Source organism: Cryptomeria japonica, chromosome 3 (assembly GCF_030272615.1).
Source record: "Cryptomeria japonica chromosome 3, Sugi_1.0, whole genome shotgun sequence".
NCBI classification, from domain to species: domain Eukaryota; kingdom Viridiplantae; phylum Streptophyta; class Pinopsida; order Cupressales; family Cupressaceae; genus Cryptomeria; species Cryptomeria japonica.
Genome location: NC_081407.1, coordinates 139,658,512 through 139,677,115, shown reverse-complemented (window position 1 = coordinate 139,677,115; position 18,604 = coordinate 139,658,512). Strand labels below are relative to the sequence as shown.

Genomic DNA, 18,604 nt, shown 5'->3' with positions numbered 1-18,604 from the left:
GACAAGGTGTTATGAGATCACCTCGCCCATATTGGAAATGTGGTATGCATATGGAAGAAGTCTACATATGAGGTAGATAGTGTTGCAAGAAATGTAAAATGAGATGAGATCCTTTAGACAAATTAATGGCAACTGATAAAGAAATAATTATCAAGTTGAGATTCAAGCCCAATTTTGTTTAACACTAGCATAGATCCTTCGACACTGTGTAATGACAACTAACAAGAATAATTGTGTGCAGATGAGTATGCTGGAAATTGAAGCATTTGATCCATCAATTTTGCTAGCTTGCCACTATCCTCTAGTAGTTTCGATTTTAGTTTATTTTCATTCTCAGAATTTGTCTAATAAACTTTTCATCGTGCTATAACAACTTCCCTATGGTGGATCAAAATCAGCTCTTTATTAGTTAGTTTCTATTTTTATGTAAATTTGTCAATATTGTATTGAACACTGCTTATATAATAAACTGCTTTGTTTCCCTTTTGTAATCAGATATATATTGGAATAAAAAAAGTATGAATGCTTTTCATAGAAATAGTTTTGTAGATTTGTGTAAATTGGTTCTATTGTAGGTGTGTTTTAATTTTGTTTTGCTAATAAATATTTGTGTAATCTTTTATGTTTTGTTTTGCTTTCTACACAAAAACATTAAATTCACAACAAAATAAAAAATTAGCATTTCTATTGATGCATCATAATAGACCATTGAAATTTTAATTTTCAAATAATAGTAGATTTTTAAAACGTAGAGTAATAAATTAAAATTATATAAAGATATTATTAAATATCTTGAACAAAATAAAGACTAGAATAATAGGTTAAATTTTACAGCCAATTATATTATCAATAATTTTAAAAAATAAAAAATTTATATTTAACTTATTAAAAAAATATTTCTCTTACAACTAAAATTAATTTTAATTATAGGTGCTAAAACTCGATACTAAAAATTGAATAAATAAATAAAAAATAAAAATTTGATAGAAACTTATGTTTCCCAATATTTAAGGGATACACAATCCTGTCTGCCAGTGTCTAGAAATCATGATCCTCCCTCCAAATTTCTTCGGATTTTAAAAACTCCCCTATAACCAATTTGGAAAGAACATTTGAAATCCGTATCATCCGGACTGGTACTTTAACAGTATAAAGTGAGTGTTGGCAGAGCTTAGCTGAACACGATAAAGCCTGGCAAGCAGTTTTTGTCCCAGGAGGTTCAACGTTCGAATCCTTCCTGGTGCCAAATTTAAAAACAAGACATACATGTTGAAGGGGTGGTGTTGGGTGATTGAAGGTGGCATTGAGGCATATAAGTATCGGCATTCCCTTCCAAAATTGGCTCAAGCTGAAGGAAGCCCAAAAAGATAATAATTTGTGTGCGAAGTGGCAGGCTGGCTGCCATGGAACACATTCTTTTCGAAATTGAGAGGATGCTGGGTGATCCTCCTCTCTCTGAAAAGTCTCTAGTCAACATTTTGCAGGTAAGTTTTTTGGAAATATCCCCGCCCCCCGCATTCATTGCTTTGAGGATGGCGAATTCAGTCTAGGGTTCTGCCAGCATTATGTCAGGAATTTTGTTTGGTATTGTTACATATTTAAAAAATGTCACACAAAGTGGATTCTGTAAAATTGATTTTGAATGTACTTGGTGATTTTTTTCTAATGGAAGTAGATGTCCGTTGTAATTGTGGATGAACGATCTTAGTCGCAGCCAGGAAATGGACAGTGTAATGTTTTTTAATTTCACTTTTAGGGTTAATTTTTTTTAGCAATTTGGGGGAGAATACGATTATAAGTTTATTATAAAGTTTTAAGTAACAACCTAACCAAATGCCTGCTTGGCTACTGAGGCTCCCTCATGGAAACATTATCTCTGGTCGTGACTCATTAATCGAGAAGCTTTCGACTTGGCCATCCATGTCAGCCAAATATTTGTAAGAACCATTATTAAGGCTTAGACCTTTGCAAACATTTTTATAGGCATCACTGAATCCAGTTTTTCTTGGAGTATTTGTTGCAGAATCTTCAAGTTCCATAAACAACATTTTAGATCTTCGTAGTAATCTGAAAATAAAATGTCTTCAGGAGGTTCTTTATCATAAATTTTCGGAAAACCGAAATGTTAATCAACGAAAATTAATAGACATTTTGAGCTATACACTAGTAAAGATATGAACGGGCATAACTCAAAGTTATTGTAGGGTCTGCAATTGTTTCAGAAATTCCATAAAAATCCATTTGCATTCCCTCCAACTTTTGGATATATGTGCTCATGTATTGTTCTTTAAATTCTAAGCTTTGAAACTAACATAGTGGATTCTAGGTCCCATTGCTGTCTTAGAAACTTTTCAGAAGGTTTGAAAATTTTACTTTTTTGTTCAGTTTGCAGCTGTTACGTTTTGGAATGTAACATTTGACAGTCTAGAAATACAATTAATGCTCTAAAGATGCTATGGAACAGTCAACAGTTTGGAAATAAAATCGATGAGGTTATAAATTTGAGCACTCACTTAAGTTTAACGAGTTGACAATTTGTGAAACTTGCACGATGATTAGTACAAATGCATATGCAATATAAATTTGTATGACAAAATGAAGTAGTTGGTTGGTACAAATTTATATGCAATGTAAAGTAATATGACAAAATGAAGTAGTTATTTCGAAAATTGGTTTGACCTACGAATTTTCCTTTGTGGCAGAGTGAAACCAAGTCTTGGGTGAAGTGGCTAAATCATCTATTCATAGATGTAGGATACATCTAGTGATCGAATGAGATGAACAGCTTGCTAAATGGTGCATTGTGGCACATAGGCCTATTCTTTAAACTGCACTGGTTGCATTGAGCTATGCCAAAATACTATATTTAGAGGATCTGGTGCATTGTGGCACATAGGCTTATTGTTTAAACTGCACTGGTTGCATTGAGCTATGCCAAAATACTATATTTAGAGGATCAAGTACTTGAGAGACTTCATGCAATAAGTAAAATGACCTAAACGATGATTTTCTGCAAGTTTGACTCATATTATTAATGAAAAAAATTATTGATTGAGGGTTTCTAGTCAAAGCTTTTTTATACACCAATTATTCCCCGAATTTCAAAGCTTTTTTATACACCAATTATTCACTGAATTTCAAGCAGGAATGATGCTGTATAGTTGGCTGTCACCAAAATTTAAAAGGTTAAATGCCATAGACAAGATGCTTCAAATGTGTCCAATGGTTTCTAATGATCAGATGATAGATTAAGTGGACCTAATTGGACATGTGGAGAGTATGAGGGTTGACTGTTAAATCTTACAAGAAAAGCTAGAGTTCCTAGGAGACTTTATGACTCTAGGTCCCATAAGATTGATCTTGGAATTAATCCAGCACACCCCAATTTTGTGATGATTAATTGGGGGAGCCAATGCATTCTTGGCAAAAAAAAAATTGATGATATATATGATAGATTTTTTTCCCTTAGAAAAATATTCTATTGCAAGATTTTCTTTTACGAGGCCAAGAAATTGCTCATATAAGAGTGACATGATTTAAAATATATCTATCATTTAACTAAAACCTGAATAGAAATATGATTTTCTAAACTTATTGAAAATTCAAACTAGATTGAAAATTGAATATGTTTTTTATTTTTAGCCATTAAGTTATTATTATTTTTTTGGATAAAGATTGAATTGTATCCAAAAACAATTTTAGACAATACATAAGATTGAGACACTTTCTTTAAAGGGTATGGTTGCAGATCAAGCCTCACATATCTATAACACTATGGGTGTTGGTCTTGGCCAAATTTAGATTAATCTCCAACAAAGTACCTTGTAAAATAGAAGTAGATCCAATTTTTTAAAATACTATGGTATAATTTTGTTAAATAGATTTTTTAATAACGGGGCAAGATAAAGATAGGATAATATGACAACAATTCTAAAAGTATTCCATTTGTTGCTGAAGATAAGGAATATATAATGTTGATAAAAATTTCTATAATTTACAAAATATAGTAGGAGAAGAAGAGAAGAATCCTAATTTAGATAAGATAAAAGTACTAGTAGGGTAAGTGTATGGAATGGGGGCCAAAAGACAATTAAAAGTGGCCACCTTTTTTGAAATCAGTAAAAAATGAAATTTGATGAGTAATTCAAGATGCTTACACTTATAATTTGAAGATAAGATACGAACAAGAATGTTAGTGTTGAAGATAAGATAAGAACAAGAATATTAGTGCTGGAATTTAGTTTCTAAACTACAATTTAAAATAAAAATTAGTGAAGATTAATAGGGTAAAATATTAATTTTTCATATAGAGATATAACGTAGTATTGGGTGTGCTTCCTCCATTTTTTAAGTTTCATGAGGTATTTTGCAAATCCCTTGGGTGGAAAGTTCGCTTAGATCATATAGTGTTCAAATAATTTTTTGCTAACTTTTTTATGAATAATTATTTTTACTAATTTTTTTTAATGGATAGATACCAAAAATTGAAAATTGAGCATACTCCCCTCAAGTTTGAGAAATATAACCCAAAACTATTTTTTTAAATGTGTATAGAATGAAATGTAGGATTTGAAAATGTAATTTTCAAAATTTGGATGAGTAAAAAAATTACATAAAAAAAACTAGTGTAAAAAAGAGATGTATCTCCCACCCCTTGGGATGTGTCTCCCATATTAGAGATAGGTGTGTAGACATCTCCAATAGTAGGGGACAACCCAACAGTGTCTCTAGGTGTCTTGGTTCCAAAAACTCTAAATTGTGATGCATCCACTAAAAACTAAAATTTAAAAGCAATTATATGTCTTCATTTCCAAGATTTGTAGTCGTTGATATATTTGAGGTAGGATTTAGCATATGGTCTATGTTTGCACACATTTTCTCAATAGGTTAGGTGCCATCGATTACTTGTGCTCCTCATTTTTCCTATCTTCTTGGGAGGTGTGATTTGTTTAGACTTTGTATCACTTGTGAAAATATTATCACTTGTGAATACAAAGATTTAAGTTCCAAATTTTAAATATTAAAATTTAAAAACTTAAAAGTATGGTTGAGTGCAATATCTTAATGGGCCAAACAATGGCACTGGGGAAAAATTGTAAAATAGTTAAAGCCAAAATTGTGAAACTTGTTTTAGGCGTGATTTTATTTATCTATTTTTTTGGTTTGGTAAGTTAAACCAAAATGGATATTTGTTTTGAGGAAATGGATATCCATTTGTTTTGGATATCTTTTTTGAGGAAGCAAATAACAATTTTGTTAAAAAAAAGATATCCAATGTATTTGAATTTTTCCTCGAAAATTGCCTTAGTAATGAATGAGAATTAGGTTTGAGAGTCCCAAGCTCGTCTTTTTTGTGCAAATCACATGATGGGAAGTATTAATGGGCTTTTCTTGACTTCACCCTTGATGTTGATGGACTTTTTATAATCCAAATTTAATAAAATCAAAAGGGTGTATTTGGGAAACTCTTAGGATTCTACAAATATAGTATATGAATGACTTACTATAATTTTGTTAGATAATATTTTTATTTTTTATGTATACACATTTGAATTCTTGATATACATACATATTGAAAAACATCCATAAAATTCAAATTTTATACTTCTTCAAAATTTGAAATATGTATCACACTCTAGGCTTCATTAGCTTTAGGTTAAAACATCTAAATTTCATATTTTTCGATCAAGTTAGGCTTGTTGTGAAATTATCTTTAAATATTTTTAAAAAGACGAAAAAATTCACAAATAATTATTTATTTACAAAAGAATTTCACAAAAATATGCATCACATCTGCTTGTGCCATTTATTTATATTCAATGTCTAGAATAATATATATTTTTTCCTTATACTAAAGTTGGCTAGAATGACACCTTTTAAATTTTTTTTTCCTACAATTTTTAGTATTGTCTCTTTGAAATATTTGATTTTCATGAATTTAATTATTTTTTTTTGAAAAGAAAAAAGCCTATAAACCACATGTAATTTCCTACAACTTTTATTACTACCTTTCTTCTTTCAGATATTGTAGGTACCATATTCTATTTTTAATGTAAAGCTACTTAAGTTTTTTTTTGCAACTTAGACTTGTTTTCTTTAGCCCATCATAATATCACACTCACCCACATGTTACATTTAAAACAAAGGAACACTATCATTGTACATTTAAAATTTTAGAACATGTTATATTATACTGCTATTATTTTTAAATTTTAAGATTTTAATAAAAAAATAGAACATTATTGTGAGAGTGTATTGCACAAAACATTTTAAATTGAAATTGCTTTTTGGTTCAAATATTAATTTTATATTTTACAATTTTTAATTTTTAATTTTAGCAAATTATCTATCTATCCATCTATATATAAAATTATTGTCATCACCAAGTATCTATTTTCTATTTTTTGAAAAATGATGTATTGGTATTGATACCTATCTGTTGGCAATTATGGAAAAAACAATACATGCTATTATGCAAAAAATAAGGAGGCTAAGAGTAATTATGGATCAAATCCTTAATATATTTGAAATGAAAAAAACGATACATGTCTAGAAAGCTAAGATAGTTCTTGATGTTGTAGTGGTGTTTTTCAAAATCTTATTCTAAAATGTGTGAACTTGACCGAGAGTATGCTTGATATTTGTATGTTTTTTGTATTCCTTTTGTAAAATGTGAATTTGGGCATCCAAATTGCATGTCCAACCCCTAAGGGCAACATTTGATCTGTTACCAAAAATGTACTCAAGTCAATGCGAGTACATTTTCAAGAAAGATGAAAATTTAGCCACTTTTTGTCCTCCCATCCTTGTGTACACACTATCTTTAGATGAGTACCCTTCATAGACACAATCTTGGGCATTCTCTTCTTATTATCACATTATCAGTTCTTGGAATTTTGGTAAATTCAAACTTGTTATAACGCTAAAGGCAAAATTTTCATTGGTCTAAGCGTGATTGCATATGCATTACCACAGTGTGCTTGAGCCCTAACATGAGCATGTTATAATATGTGTGCGTTATGTTTCTTAGAATGTAGGTGTGTATTCAAGAAATATGAAAATTTGACCACTGTTTGGCCCCCATCCTTGTGCATAACCACTATTTTTAGAGGTGTACTATTCATAGGCACAATCCTGGCCATTCAAAAAAACCTAGATATCTTCTCCTTATTGCTTTATCTATTCTTGGCATTTTGGGTTGGATATAACACATTATCTTGAAGTGTTGTAATGCTAATGCCTCTAGATGTTGCCACTTGATTCTTAGGAAGTCGGCTTCTTGGAGTTTTTTTTATTATTTAATTGATAACTATTTATTTTGGATACTATCCAAGTGGATGCAATGCATCCAATTCTTTAAATGAGAATGGCAAATTATTTCACACCAAATATTTCTAAACAAGATACTGTATTTTGAAATATGAATGAAAAAAATCATGGCCACAATCCCAAATATTCTTTGTAAGATCTAGTAACTACGCACTAGTAATTAAGTCAATGTACAACATATGAGAAACTTGTCCTTATTTATCATATCTCATATTTATATGAAGAAAAGATCATATAACAAAGAGCTCCAAAGAAAAAACTGATGAAAAATGAAACAATTTCATAAAATGATGATATATAAAAATAGAGCTAGCATAATACATTTTCTTCACATTTAATGAAGGACAAGAACAAACCAGGGACAAAATTGACATATAGCTAGTATCTATATCTAGGGTTCACCTTGACTAGGAAAAATGTTGGCTTGCCTTTGATCACTCATTTCCTTTAAATAAATTGGAGTAACTTAAACCATCCAATGAATTAAAAGAAGAATTTAGAAATAGAAACAATATCTTGATGTTGTTGAGTTAGATTACTATGGAATAAAAGCAACTTGTTTACTCTGCTGAGACATTTTTCAGCCAAATAAATTTGAAAACATTTGATTGATATAGTGTAAGGATATTTTCTAGTTTTCATTTTTCAAATTTTTAGAAATTCAAACTTTTTTGATTGTTTATTTCTTATTTTTCTACGATCTACACTTTCCTTTTTGTTTCAAGTAAGAATATTTTTATGCTAGAACATACACATATTTCCTCGTAGAATATTTATTTTCAATAATTTGTAGCTTTAACACCATTACACCATTTAAGTTGTGCTTTGAAACCATTCAAGGGAGAAATTCAAGCAATTCAGAAGCCCTCATGTTGCTATCAACTATATCAAGCCCTAGATGTTCTCGCATTTGAACTTATGTAGTCTGCCATCTTGTATAATAAAACAAAAATCCCTTATTCAAAATTCAAGCAATAGGTAAGGCCACATTTTGATATCAACTACATCAGTTCTTGGAATTTTCCCATTGCATATCGTATAGTCTACCTGTTCATAATGTTGATCACATCTAATTACAAATGTTTGTTTAACTTATCCATAAATACTCATGAAAAATAATACTTGTTCATCTCCTATGCAACTACATCTACTGTCCTTGGTTTAACTTCCAATATTCATTTTCACAACTTGAATCATTTCACACTAGGATTTGTGAACAAGGGTGATAGCTTAGGGAGCTTCCATATTCGACAAGTTAGGTATATGGACGAATTTAAGAGATGTGATGTATAAATTTGAGCATCAAGCCACACTAGATTACAACAACAAAGAAATCTGACTCCTATGGAGTTGCATTACCCTCATGTCAATAGAACACCCATTAAATGTATGTTGAAGGTGGTCGATTGCTACAGTTACTTGTATTGATCAGATCTAAGGTCTATTATCAAATAGTTGCACTTATGAATTTTGCTGATATGACTAGTTTGGACTGATAATCTACATTTTTAGATATATCTATTGAGCAATTTTTATGAGTGGATCTACATCCCGCCATGTCAGAAAAAAAAGGGTAAACAACAAACTGGGAAATAAATTTTATACTTATTCTAGCTTTATTAATTACCTAGATAGACTTGCTAACTGTAATTTTGTATCTCATATAGGTCCTTATTGATCCCTAAAACAAATTTATGTGATTTGGTAGTGTTCTACTTGACATTCACAAGAAGATCTACCCAATAGTTGAAATTGGAGTCATCTAACATCACTAAACAACATATATAATGAACATTTGAACACAATTGCATTCATATTAACTCCCATCAAGGTCTTTGTTGATGGACATCATTGAGAGTGAAATTGATGGGAAAAATAAAGAGGATAGTAATCAAAATTTCAAGAACAACTGTTGACAATTGATATTTTTCTATCTTTATTTCCTCTCAAAGCATTCAATTTCTGTTTTACTACATAAATTTGAATCTGTGTTTGACCAGCAATTCCTGAGCAACTACTTGTTGGGTCAATTTTTCAGTTGGGCTTTATTCGTCTCAAAGACTAAATTATTTTGGCTGAGGGATCACTAATCTAGACATTCTTTATTCAACTGAGTGAAAACACAGTGTGTTAAATTGGACTCAGGAATTTTTACTCCTTTGGGACAGTGCAATTGATATGCCATTTTTATTACACTTGTACTAGAAGTAACATTTAATCTCAGCTCAATGTAACTGCATGTTATACAATTTCCAAGCTCTATTGACCAAATATTAGGTTGGTTGGGCATATTGCTAGAAACCTAATTTCAACTTCTTTAAAACATGCTTGTTCTTAGATCCTTTTGTACTGAAAGGGAATTAAATATATGTATTTGTTAAGTTATTGAAAATTGGTAATTCAACTTTATTGATATAGTGACAAAACTGACACAATTCAAGTGTCAAAACTGTCTTTAGTGTTTGACATTGATTCTGCAACATTATGATTCAATAGGGAAAAAAAGGGAACTCCATAGCTTTTAAAATGTGGCGCTTAACTTGTTTTCTTCTCTCTAACCATCCCTTGCTTTGAGTTTTGCAATCCTATTTATAGTCATGGTCTAGCGTGCATACCTCAAGGTTTTCATCATCTTAAAAAATAACAACTCCATAAATTACACGAATAAAATTTAATGTAAAATAATGTAGCAGAATCTTTTATCAATGTCTTTAAACACTAAAATATTATTTACTAACATAAAATATTTACAATAAATGTTATATTCATCCTTTTTGCTTGCTAACATGCTTCATTAATCAGTGCTACAGTATGGTAATCCCTGTACCATAAAATCAGTAATCTGAGATCCCAATCACTGATTATAATGAAAATATCCGTGTCTTCCCTTTTTTCTTTTCCCTAAAGATTTTGCTTCATTGCATCGTAAAGATATTTGTTCTCGTCTTATAGTCTCCTAACTTGCCTAGCATGTATCTGATTATGCTCATTCACTTTCTCTTCACTGACAATGTTTCATAGGGCATTGTTGGATAATATGTTCGTCAAACTCTTTTTGTTCGCTCTTTCTGCCACTGAACTATTAAGAATCTAATATTTTAATTTTTGTCATTGCTCTCTCATATCTTTCTCATCTAAATGAGAAGTCACTTGTTGGTAAAGGTCTCTTCCATTCATTGCTTCTCAAAATACCAAACCTTTAGTGGCGTCATGTAAAAAATTTACTTTTCCTCTTTTTAACTGGCTTAAAATTGGCTAAACAATAATGCTTTCAGAAAGTCAACAAATTGATCAGGTGAGACCGTTGGTTTAAATCCCAACAAATTTAGGTTTTAGCACTTCAAAAATCCTTGTCTTATGACTGTATAAACGAATAAAATGGCTGCCATAAAAAAATGACTATCATTCAACATGTGACTGATTGCTAACAATCAAAGAATACAAATCTGAGATTTTCCTTGTGTTCAATTCAATGATTTTGTTAAAAGAATAAAAAAGGTTCTGTAACATTGTGATTTGTTCAATCTGTCATCCTTTGGCTAAAAAGAATATAGTTTTTTTCAATTTGATTGATTATTGGGAAGAAATCAAAAGAACTTTACATCATCATTATTTTTTCAAGCTGTGACCTTCTGGCCAAACTTAAGCTAAACAAACTGGCGACCCTTCTCATTCAATATACATGGCCACTTCATTGACCATAAGCAGTGCATTTGCATTCTGAAATTCCACCACTGTCTTGCCATACTCACTGTTCTCAAAGAATATTGACATCAACTGAAATTAGCAACCAGAAATGGGGAAACGGAATACTATCATCTATACAAGACATCTTCTAGGCACCTTTCTACGTTGCCCTCATATTTTCTTAGCTACATTTGAGATAACAATGGCCGATTTTAGTCAATCACTCAATGAGAAAACATATCTAAAATACTGCACAATATTTGAATCTCTTTGAATCATATGATAATTCCACTCACATTGCCTTACTGGTATAGCTTCCTTAATCAAAACATAAGTCTTTGACTATGTTTTTCATCAACAATATCTATTGCTTCAAACCCTTGCTACAACTCTGATGTTCATGTCATTTAAATACCAATATGTTCTATTTTTCTGGTTATCTCCATTTTAAGGAGACAACACCGTTCGTCTTTCTTCTCAGATGTCATTTTTGAATTTGATTTCTATATAAAGACATCTCTGTTGCACTCTCTACCACTTTGCTATGAAAATTATCACCAATTGTTGCTTATGGATTTGAGAGATTATGTTGCCATGAACACATGGAGCTTAGGCACACTTTTGAGGAGATTAGTATTGCAAAGTAAACTTTTTGTTAATTTTAATATTGGATAAATTTTACAAATATAGCTCTACAAGAAGCCAGCTCCTAAAGAGCACTTGATCAAAGACAAATTGAAAGGAAGCCATATGCAGAATAAAGCTTTCAAATGTTAAAATTAACAGGATAGTGAATGCAAAAAATTTCTTACAAACCCTTTAATTGTTATAAATGAGATATTAAACACATACAAATTCAAATTTAAACAAATAAAACCATAACACCAAATTTATTTGAGAAAATCCTTTCGAGAAAAAATGCACACTCCAAAAGTCAAAGCTCAATTGTATTATCAGCAACAACCAACAGTTACAATACAATGTACAGAGCCAATGCTCTTTAGGAATACTTAGAGCAAGAGAGAATTATGGAGAAAATCCTGGCATAAAACAACTTCATAGAAGATATCCAACCTATCATGCAAAATACACTAAGAAGCCACATATTTATAGAGCTCAACACAAGTGGAAAGCACCCATGGTTTCCAAAACCAACTCATATGCTCAAAAGGTAATAAGTGGTATTAAAAACAACTGGCCATAATTTCCATGATACGTTGCACATAACAATCCAAAGCACTAACACATAACTCGTCCATAACGGTCACCTTGCCATAGGCAACACCTACCTCACATCACTTATTAAAAGTGAACTCTACCATAAATACCAATTGCCAAAAAATAACTCTCTATGACTCTTTCACTGAACTAGTAATTGTCATAGTAAATAAAAGAAATCATTATAGTTCCAACATAACAACCCATGACATAAGTCACCTAATTTTATGACTTCCAAAGTGGATGCAATACAAATAAAATAAATAATAAACATGTTTGGTCTCAGACCAAACATTGAGACAACTTAATCCCAACACAAATATTATCAAATCCTGCCCAAAAACGTACGAAGCACTTAAGTGCTTTAAAAAGACAGTTCTAGTTACAAGAAGCATATACTAGAAACTGAAATATAGGACAGTTCAGACCAGCTAAGTATCAATAGTTTATAAACCACATAAATGCTCGTTTCTTGTTCTACTGATTTCTAAGTAACTTGATAATGATTAAACTCTCTAAAAAGAGATATTTTGATATAATATTGTTATAGTTATGAAGAGTAGCATTAAAGGTGTGACAGTTATCTTAGACTCATATTTTTGTTCATCTGTTTTTCTATTACAATTATATCAACTAAAAGTGTAGTTAGTTGCAGCCAATGCAGCCTTGGTTCGACTGATGCCAGCGCTGCAATTGCTCACCAAGCCTTGAAGTGCAAGTCTCCAAATGCCTTTAAAATAATTTTTTTTTCTTATTTAGCTTATAGGTTTTTCTATTAATGCTTAAATTTTATAATCCATTTTTTTTGATCGGTGAAAGCACTAGGTTTTTTAGCCTAGCCCTAGTTCCAGGTGAGGCCACAAACGGGGGGTTCATCACTAGCATTAACATTAGTCGCCCATTTCTCCTCTTCTCTCCTCCACCACGAAAATGTCCTCCTACACATCCACCTTATATCTCCTGCCGCCAACAACATGTCCACAAGCAACATGTCCACAATGATAGCATGGCAACACATCCACAATGATAGCCCATAACCGACATGAATGGGTTGTGAGCCAAGCAGCGATTTGAACCTTGGTTGCACCATTAACAATGCAACCACTTAACAATCACACTACAAGATGAACCCCAATTTTATAATCTATTATTAATATGTAATATATTTAGATTATAAGTTTAATATTTAATATAGGAAATTTATTTGGTCCTCTAAGAGGAAAAGTGAAGCTTAACTTTAATGGGACCTCTTGGGGCAATCACGCGATCTCTATTGTAGGCTATGTTGAATTTGCTTTGTCATTGATGTCAAGTGTTTTTGATTTATATCAGGGTTTAATGTCTCTGAGTTTGCCATGTGTTTCTGGTTGATAACACGTTGTATCAAACTGTTTGTTCGTATCTATATGTTTGTCTATTGTTGTGGTTGCTGAAGATGTTTTTACAGATGTTTTATTCTATTTGTTTAGCTAAATTTGTGGGCTGAGACGTTTTGACTGTAGCATATATGTGTTAGCATAATACAAATAAAAAACTCTTAGAGTCGCTGAGTGTAATGCCCCTTTTCTGCTCTAGTTTGTTTTGGGGACTGTTGGTGAATCCCGAGACTTGTTAGTCAGTTAGAGGCAAAATTAGGGTTTCCTATTTTTTAGGAGGATGTTTTGGTAATTTTGGTGGCTTGCATGTTGGAGTTTTACAGTTTTGATTCTGGATTCCTTCTGGGTTTTCAGAAAGCTTCACAATGATGGTACATGCGTAGCAATTAGTGGAGTTTGGTATACTTACTATTTTTAGTAAGTAGGGGTGAGGACAACTCATTTTTTTTGGTTTTCAAAGAGCTTCGCGATGGTGTGACATGCAACTGGATCTAAAGACTTTTCCGGACTTCCTATTTTTAGTAAGTTGGGATGACTACTCAGAATGTAGTTAAAATGCATTTGGACACACTCACTATTTTTAGTAGTATGCTATTTTTAGTAAGTGCTATTTTTAGCAAGGTTTCAGTAGGCAAATTCCGATGGTTATTTCTGGCAGGTCTGTTTGAGAGATGGTCTTCCAACATTTTTGGAGCTATTTTTGGCAAGTTAGAGATTATGTTGGGCGATTCCTTGTTAAGGAAAAATGTTTTACTAAGTGAAATATTAATAAGGCAAGATGGACGCCTTATGGGAAATAGTTTTATAATATTTTTCACTTCTATCTTGGACACCACATTATTATTTTATTGTCATTTTTATAAAGTATATTTGCTTCTATGTGAAGGTCGACTTGGAAAGGAGGGAAAATGAAATGCAAATTTCAAGTTAAGGTGAAATTAGTGTGTATTTGGGTTTAGCGTCCATTTGGAGGGAATGCGAATTTGAATTTGGAGACACCAAGGTTATAAATAAGAGTGCTGAGCTCTTGTTTTGGTATCCATGAATATTTGTAACAAAGTGTTGCCGAATTGCTAGACTTGTGCTTCGAGGTTGAGAGCTTCCTAGCTTGTGCTAGTTTCATGCTTGAGAGATAGCATTTAGCTGATTGGAGAGCCTATTTCTCATTCAAAGGAATAGAGACACCAAGGTTATAAATAAGAGTGCTGAGCTCTTGTTTTGGTATCCATGAATATTTGTAACAAAGTGTTGCCGAATTGCTAGACTTGTGCTTCGAGGTTGAGAGCTTCCTAGCTTGTGCCAGTTTCATGCTTGAGAGATAACATTTAGCTGATTGGAGAGCCTATTTCTCATTCAGAGGAATAGATTGAGCTACATTAAGATGGATTTTGTTATCACATTTTCAGTTTTCTGAGTGTTGGTGTGTTTTTGTATGTTGCTGGTTTGTTCATGGCTGAAGCAGTTTTTCGCTCATATCTCCCTGCTTGATTGTCTGTTCGTTCTGGGTATTGGCTCATTGGATTCCTCTTTGCTAGGCATTCCTTCTTGTTAAGTTTCATGAATTAAAGTGAAGAGCTGGATTTTTAAAGGCAGATCACCCCTCTCCAAGCAGGCGTACCATGTTGGAGTAACATTGGATTGCGTGCATTCAAGTTTTGAGGCTGCTTGGCTTAGTTGGTGGGTTGGAACTTGGGCATCCCCTTCCTAGCTCTCATTCGCCATTGATTTGAAGCCATTCGGAGGTGTTACGACGGAGTTATGGACTTCACAATGTTGCTGGTCAGATTTTTGGTGATGCTGGTGTGTTGTTTCAAATTTGATAAAGTGTTCATTTTGGCTTGTGTTTTCTAGTATTCTTGTTTGTAGCTTCTTGGAGTACTTTCTTGTATCCAATAGAGGTTGGAGCTTAATGTTCTAATAGTATCTTACATAGTTGGCTTATTGTAAGGTTGTATTCAGTAGTACTGAAATAGTCCATTTTCATACTGCATTCTACTTTCTTGTATTGCCCACTGCATAAGTGGAAGAGGTTGGCTTCACTGCCTATCTCTATTTCATTTTGTACTCCTGTCCTCCTGAATAAGTGGATGAGTAGATAGTTTGTTATTTCCAGTCCTCCCGCTGAATAAGTGGTTGAGCGATTGTCTTGTTTAACTTCAGTCTTCTTGGATTTGTAATTGGCTGGTTATACCGACAAGTAGTAGTTAATTTCCAGTATTTCTTTATCCCGCTCGAAAGTGGAAGTGGTTGGTCTAACCACCAATATGTATTGCTCTCAATATTTTATCATGCTAACGCTAATGGGTGAAGTTATTGTGTGTAAAAATTGAAAAAAAATTGTGGGGGGCATTTCACTGAGACTCTATGCTATTTGCTTGAACAACATAACCGTTTTTAGAATGAAACTTTTCGAATTTGTTAAAAATCGTTTCGAATTCCAGTAATACTTGACAACACAGTGCTGTGGTAGCAAAAAATTGAAGGATTTTTTTTTTCCTACAACTAGGATTGTTGGGCTGAAAAACAAGGAATTATTTTTTCTTTTTGATTCTTCAATTAAAAATGAGTTGGCAGGAGCTGTTTTAATATCGTGGCTAATGTATACGAACTAAAGTAGTTTGACGATTTCTTCTAAGATATTCGCTTTGGATTGAGATGGCTTTTGCAATCAACAGTTGGCATTTTTTTGGGGGATCGAATTCATTTAGTTCCGTTTTCTATGCTTAGTGTGGATGCTTCCAATCTTGTATGGAGTCATTTTTTTAATTATGTGTGGTAAGTGAAAATATTCCTCAATGGTGATTACTTTTCTGACCATTCAGATCGATACTTGAGAAATGAGTGGAGCCTTTTTTTTGTTAGAAGTGACTATGTGATGAAAGTTTTTTTTGAAAATAAATAGTCTGAAAATTGAATGGAGTGGGGAGATGCAAAAATGGGAGTTCGGATATCGAATGTTTTTGTTTATCTTCAATTTTTGTTTGGATGAAAGATAAAGTGTGTGGATGCAACTTTTTGAAGTTGAAGGATTTCTATCTCATTCATGTATAGACTGTTTTCCTTTGTTGGCTGAAGGAGCTCTTTAATGAGATGGAAATGTTCTTCAAAGATATACTGATGAAGCATATTATTTCTGTGAAAAAGGGAAGAGTATTTTCCGTAGCTTTGTAAGATGAAATAGTTTGTGTAGCATGTGTCGAAGGGTTCATTTTCAGTTATATACACTAGTTGGGTTTTCGATTTTCTTTTGAAGAATGCAAATTTTGTGTAGTCTTATGTGTTCTGTGTGAAACAAATCAATCGTTTCAGTCACAAACAGTGGTGTGATATTGTTCTAGAATTGTATCTCAGTTTGAAGTGAATTGAAAGGAGGAGGTGTTATTTTTGTATTCTCTAGTCTCTTCTTTAAATCTTAGAAGTTTAGAGGTTGGTGCCTTTGTTGGATAAAGGTTGGAGCCTTTGTAAGTTTTGTACGTTGAGGTTGGTGCCTCTGTTTTGGTAGAATTGGAGCTCTTATATGTGTATGGATTGGTGCCCTTGATTAAAAAATGAAAGCTTTAATGCCATGGTTTTTTACCCCAGAGGGTTTTCCAGTAGATAAATCTTGTGTTATGCTTTAAGCTTGTTTACTTTATATTTTATTTGGCCTTGTTTGTTTGAAGTTTGAAAAATATTGATTCACCCCCCTCTCAGTATTTTTGGTTTTGTTTTCAGGCTACATCATCAGAGATGAGATGGGAATTCTCACTTGGGCATCCATGAAACATATTCCTTTTGGAACAAGCAACAAAGTAGAACTTGAAGCTTTGCTTGACGATTTGAACTTATGCTTCTCAAACAAGGTTGACATTGTAGACATGATGCAACAACATCCACGTGTGAGATTATTTAGGAGGCAAATTTCCAAGTCAAAATTAAAAAAAAATGCCATTCTTGGCATGGATTTTGGGGAGGTACAACTTGTACCAACTCATTAATTCTCTCCTTAAAAGTAGCAATTCAAAATGAGTGCTTAGGAGGAGCTGTTTGGTACTTTCTATTTTGGGAGTTTGTTGAGTGTAGATAATGATAAAGTTGAATTGTCATTTTTAGCATTTTGTTGGGTGGAGTTGGAAAATGCCTTTTTGGCATTAAATGCAATTTCTAAAGTGGAAATAAGTTCTCCTCATGGTTTTGGTGTGACTTTTGGGAAGGTTTAACATTAATTTGAGGATTCCCATTTTTAGATTTTTGGGAAAGTTGGAAGATGAGGACGAAGGAGGAGAAAGAGGAGGAGGAGGAGAAAGGAGATGAAGAGAAATTAGATTTGAAGGCTACTTGTTGTCCTTGCAGATTATGAGAATTTGTAATCAAATATGTCTATGTTGAATGTAAAGCCAATGGGCTCAAATTTCTTTGTATTTGTCAGATTTTAAGTCAAATCAATAATGATTTGTACTTGTGGTTGTAAGTTGGGATTTTTCTTTTTGCACCAGTGGTATCGGAGTGGGAGTTCCTGAGTGTGCAAGTAGAGTGTTGAATGTGAGGCAGTTTGCACTAGGACGTGAGGGTGGAGTGTGTGAGGTTTGTTGCATGTGTACATGAAATTTGTAAGAAGAACTTTTCATAGGGTTTGAGGAACTAAGGTTCCTATGGTTGTAAATAGAGCGTCGAAGGAGGCAATTTACAATAATATTTGTAAATATTGTAAGAGGGTTGTAAACAGATCGTTGAAGAAGGCAGTTTACAATAATATTTGTGATTATTGTAAGAGGGATTTGTAAACAAATCGTTGAATGTGAGGTTGTTTACATGTGTTTAACCTGAGTTTTTTTAAAAACAGAAATTGCATTGAGGCTTTATGAGGATTTCAAGAGTATGGGAAAGAGAAAGAGTGGACAAGCATAGAGTCTTCAAATATTTATGAGTTGAATTCATGAAACATCTCAATCTACCTTGGGTGTCTGATGCAGGAGCATCCATGTGTGAGGTTATTTGGGAGGCAGATTTTCAAG

At 32.6% G+C, this 18,604-nt stretch overlaps 1 protein-coding gene across 6 annotated transcripts in view; it reads left to right on the top strand.

Annotated features, from left to right (window-relative positions):
* Positions 1-1,082: 1,082 nt before the first annotated feature.
* LOC131027336 (sister chromatid cohesion protein PDS5 homolog A) overlaps positions 1,083-18,604 on the top strand; it is a 188,996-nt gene continuing 171,474 nt past the window's right edge. For 3 of the 6 annotated variants that reach the window (XM_057957361.2, XM_057957360.2, XM_057957358.2), the window contains exon 1: positions 1,085-1,484. In XM_057957361.2, coding sequence (XP_057813344.1) covers positions 1,404-1,484 — 81 coding nt within the window. In that variant the 5' untranslated portion in view covers positions 1,085-1,403. Of the gene's footprint in view, positions 1,485-18,604 lie in introns of all 6 variants that reach the window. The other 3 variants (XR_009102483.2, XR_009102484.2, XM_057957359.2) reach the window with 3 other exon arrangements.